Source organism: Chrysochloris asiatica, unplaced genomic scaffold (genome assembly GCF_000296735.1).
Source record: "Chrysochloris asiatica unplaced genomic scaffold, ChrAsi1.0 scaffold00098, whole genome shotgun sequence".
Lineage (NCBI taxonomy): Eukaryota > Metazoa > Chordata > Mammalia > Afrosoricida > Chrysochloridae > Chrysochloris > Chrysochloris asiatica.
Window position 1 is genome coordinate 5,496,427 of NW_006408616.1, and position 4,693 is coordinate 5,501,119.

At 38.5% G+C, this 4,693-nt stretch overlaps 1 protein-coding gene across 1 annotated transcript in view; it reads left to right on the forward strand.

Moving 5' to 3' along the window:
- The window catches only part of LOC102817780 (lymphoid-restricted membrane protein-like), a 105,497-nt gene that overhangs the window by 82,743 nt on the left and 18,061 nt on the right, over positions 1-4,693 (forward strand). Inside the window, exons 9-12 of the mRNA XM_006866978.1 lie at positions 952-1,015; positions 1,102-1,129; positions 1,386-1,526; positions 3,975-4,109. Of these exons, the coding sequence (XP_006867040.1) occupies positions 952-1,015; positions 1,102-1,129; positions 1,386-1,526; positions 3,975-4,109 (368 nt within the window). The remainder of the gene's footprint in view (positions 1-951; positions 1,016-1,101; positions 1,130-1,385; positions 1,527-3,974; positions 4,110-4,693) is intronic.

Sequence of the window (4,693 nt, forward strand, 5' to 3'; positions counted from 1 at the left end):
GAGACAAACACCATGTAGATTGGGTATAGGTTGAGTTGTTAAGTGCTGTCTAGTCCTTTCAGACTCATATCGACCCTGTATAGCGTTTCCAAGGGGTGGCTGGTGAGTTGGAACTGCTGATCTGCAGTTCAAACCCACCGTGCAGTCTAGTGCTTATCCTAGAGCACCATACCAGGACTCCATTTCGTAGATGGCTTAATAGAATTGTGACTTTCCAAGGTCACACAGACATAGGGGTCAAAGCTGGGATTTAAAACACATTTTTAACTCTAAATCTTCATCACTAATAGATTGTGCTCTTTGCAAAGTTATTATGAAGAGTATCATTAATATGTGTAAAGAGCCTTGTCCAGAGACTGGTGTGTATTAAACATGCAATAAAAGATGATACTATGTTTGTTATTGTTATCGCTGTTATTATTACTATGGTTATTATTATAACCACTACTGCTCCTGCAGCTGCTATCCATGCCTGATCTGAAGAAGGACCAGGGGACTAGAGGATGGGATATATTTAGCTCTGGTTCAAGTTAAATCAACACAGAAATGCAAAGAGAGTAAACTAAGCTCTCCCTTGATTCTGAGACTATTCACATGTTGATGTGTGATTGAGTGAGTGATTTAAATGTCATTGTGAACCCAATGGCGTAGTATAACATCATGTTAAATAACATAAACTAACATAATAGTATCTGTCTATGGTTTTAGTGTTTGTGGCACTGTAGGTTAAGTAGTGTACCACTAACCTCAAGGTCAGCAGTTCGGATCCGTCTGAAACCCTATACAAGGTCGCTATGAGTTGGAACTAACTGAATGGCACTAACAGTGGTCTTAGACATAATTCATTGAGATGCTTTTGTTTAGAAGGAATAGGGCTTAAAACATTTTATTTAATGTGTCTTTAGATGTTGAACATTTTTAACCAAATGATATTTTGATGTCTTTGAATAGACACTGCTAATTCCCCTCTTCCTGTAACTACTGTGAAATCAGTCAACTTTAGACAAAGTGACAAGTAAGTTTTTCTTTATGTAGCATGCTAATAATTTGCCTCTACTATTGGGTTATGTTTCAACTAAATGCTTTTGTCTTCTTCTGCAGCATTTCTGCTAATGAGAAGGAGGTGGAGGTGAGTTTAAAGTAGAATGTGTTTTTCTTTATTAAAAGTGTTGCAAACTCACCATTTTCAGTTGTGTCATAACTTTTACACAAAGTCTCATCTGGTGTCTGTTTGGCTTGGCAATGGATGAGTGCAGGTACAGTCTATGCATGTCAGAATTATGTTGCTGGGAGAGTAAGAAAAGCCTCAGGATAATTTTGTATTAAACTGAAATATCGACCATATCGCATTTTCTCTCCTCTCTCCTACGTTATTTTGACAACAGGCTGAATTTCTCAGATTATCTTTGGGATTTAAATGTGACTGGTTTACCTTGGAGAAAAGAGTGAAGCTTGAAGAAAGGTCCCGTGACCTCGCAGAAGAAAATTTGAAGAAGGAAATCACAAACTGTTTAAAGCTATTAGAGGTTAGACTCAGAATATTTGGGGACTCCATGTGATTGTGTTGTTAGTAGTGTTTACATAATTATATATGAATTTACATGTATGACTAGTACCAAGCCTTGCCTGACCTAACTGTGAATTGATTAGGTCAGTTGTTGTTAAGTACCTTTACATTGGTTGCTACACATAACGACCCTTTATAGGGTTTCTGAGGAGCAGTTGATGGGTTTAAGCTAACCTTGTGGACAAGAACTAAGAATCCAGGATCAAGCTAAAGCAAATGATAAGCTAATATGAAAGTATCCAGCAGTTAAGCAAACAAACAAAAAATGCCTTTCAAAGTAGATTACATGAGTCATCTGCCTTCTTGTTAGATTTTTCAGGTAGATTTCAGGTAGTTGGGAAATCAGGCAGAAAACGGGGCAAATGGAGAGAATAGCAATTTTAAGCTTCATTGAAGATAATAAAAAAATCCATTTAGGATTAATCGAGGAAAGAGAATGATGACTGATTGCAATTTTGTCAGATGATGGGCAAATCCTTTTTATGATACTGACAAGAATGAGGGGATTGTGTCCCTGGGTTCATAGAAGTATAACAACTACTGCTATCCTTCCATCTTCTGAAGTTACCTTAAATGTAGAAACAGGGTGGGAAACTTAAAAAGGCTACTTTTGCATGAAGAAAATAAAAACTGAGAAAACTGTATCCTGCTTTGCCGACTAATACCTGTTCTTGCTTTCCCAGTTGGAGGTGGTATAGTGGATTAAGTGTTGGGCTACTAACCACAAGGTTGGTGGTGCAAACGCACCAGCTGTTCTTGGGAAGAAAGATGAGGCTATCTGCTCCTATAAAGATTTACAGTCTTGGAAACCATAAGGAGCAGTTCTTCTGTTTTTACAGGGTCACTAGGAATTGGAGTCAACTCGATGGCAGTGGGATTTTGGGGGGGGGCGGGGTGGATACTTAAACCACAGTAGGAAACTGTGTGTGTGACAACACCCTTCCAACTGGCTAGCAATTCCCAGACAGTAACTTATGCATATATGTCTGTTTCATTTAGTACCTAGTCTGTAACAGGCATTTGGCATCTATTACCTCTATTGTCATAAGGAACTCTGGTAGCATAGTGGTTACAAATCAGGCAGCTAATTGCACAGTCAGCAGTTCAAAACTACCAGCTTTTCCATAGGAGAAAGATGAGGCTTTCTGCTCCCGTAAAGATGTACAGCCTCGGAAACCCTGTACACGGTCACTATGAGTCAGAACTGATTCCACGGCACACAACAACAACAACAACCTCTAATGTCATGGTACTTCTGGAAAGGAGCTGAATCATCTCCATCTGACAGATGAGGAAGTAGCAAGCATTAACATTTCTGAAATTAGGATATGATTACAATCAATGGTGCCTTGTGGTTTTATTGGCAGTGCCTTTTCCTTTTTGATTGTATATGAATTAATGGTGCCTCTTATAGTCCCAGTAGTGCTGTAGGATCAGCTCTGGACTGCTAACCACAAGGTGGGCAGTTCAAACCCACTAGTTGCTTCTCAGAAATCCTGTAAAGAGTCACTATGATTGAGAACAGACTCAAAGGCACTTAACAACAACAACAGTAACAACAGTTTACAATCTGTGGCAGTTTGGATTTGGACAAGTCTTAGAAATTTGCTTATGGTCACAGAGCTTAAGAGTATTTGTACCAAAAATGAATCCAGGCTTGTTTGCTTCAGACTGCTGCTCTCTTTTTAATTCTGTCTCTACCAGAGAAAAGACTATCATCTTGAGTTAAGGACACAGGTTCAAGAAGAGCATTCATAAGCCAGTAAAGGGATCCCCACCTAGCCAGCCCAATTGTACATTGTCATTGACGGAAGAGCAAATGTCGCAATCAGAGCATGTCTACCTCTAGTATATTTGCACTTCTTTGCTCAAAAGTTCAAACTGTACTCCTCATGTGATACATTCATTCATTTATAAGCATAATCTCTTCACCATTACCACTTAATTGTATCACATCCTATCACACATAAAGATATGAACCCACAAGAGAGTGGGAAATTTGGGAACTATAGAAGGAAGGAATCGGAAATAGACATAAAAGGTTATGCATAGTCTACTAGAGACCCAGCAAAGATAGTATTTTCATATTATTCATTTCTGGTCCTTCCTGCTTTTTATCCTCCACCAAGCTACTTGAGATTTGACGATGCATCTGCATTTATAATTTAGTGCTAGAATTACTTCTTGGATTGTTGTTGTTTGGGGCTGTCAAGTTGGTACTGACTCATAGCAACCTTTTGCACAACAGAATGAAATGCCACCTGGTCCTGCACCAACCTCACAATCATTGCTACACATGATCTCACTATGGAGCTGCAGCCCCTATGCCAATCCATCTCATTGGGGGTCTTCCTCTTTTTCAGACTATTTGGATTAGATACATTTTAATATTTTCTTCTCTGTGCAGTCTTTGACACCTCTTTGTGAAGAAGACAACCAGGCCCAGGAAATCATTAAGAAGCTGGAGCAGAGCATAGCTTTTCTTAGCCAGTGTGCAGTTCGAATGGCCAGTAGGGCTGAGATGTTGGGAGCCATTACTCAGGTAACCTGCCTCTGTTTCTGTAGTTACAGTGAAATGACTAAGCCGATTTGCTTTCTTTGAATTTATGGATTACAATCCTAAGAAGTTTGGGAAAGTATTCATTATTGTATGACACTCATAGTTAATGTAGGAAAAACTGAATATACAAATAAAAAGGTTAAAAAAAATCCCTTGTTAGCCAGAGACAATCATTATGAAGATATTATGATACGACTTTCTAGACTCTTGACAGTTTATGCTGAGATGACTCCAGCTCCTGCAACTTTCTGTATAATGGAAAGAAATGATACCCAGGTCTGCATTATCCTAACTCTGTCAACTTCAAGTTCAGTATGTGGTTGCTCCCTCTGTACAAAGTTATAATCTACTACTTTTTCATTCAACATACAGCATGGACAACTTTCTACCTAATACAATTTTTACGCATGTATCCTCATTGCGTGGCGTTCTGTGGATTGGCTAGATTATAAATTATTTAACTAACTCCCAAGAGTTAATCATTTAAAATGTTCTTGCTATTTTGACATAATAAGTAATGCTACTATAAATATCCGTTTACTCTTGTTTTTGTTTCTGGTTTTTTT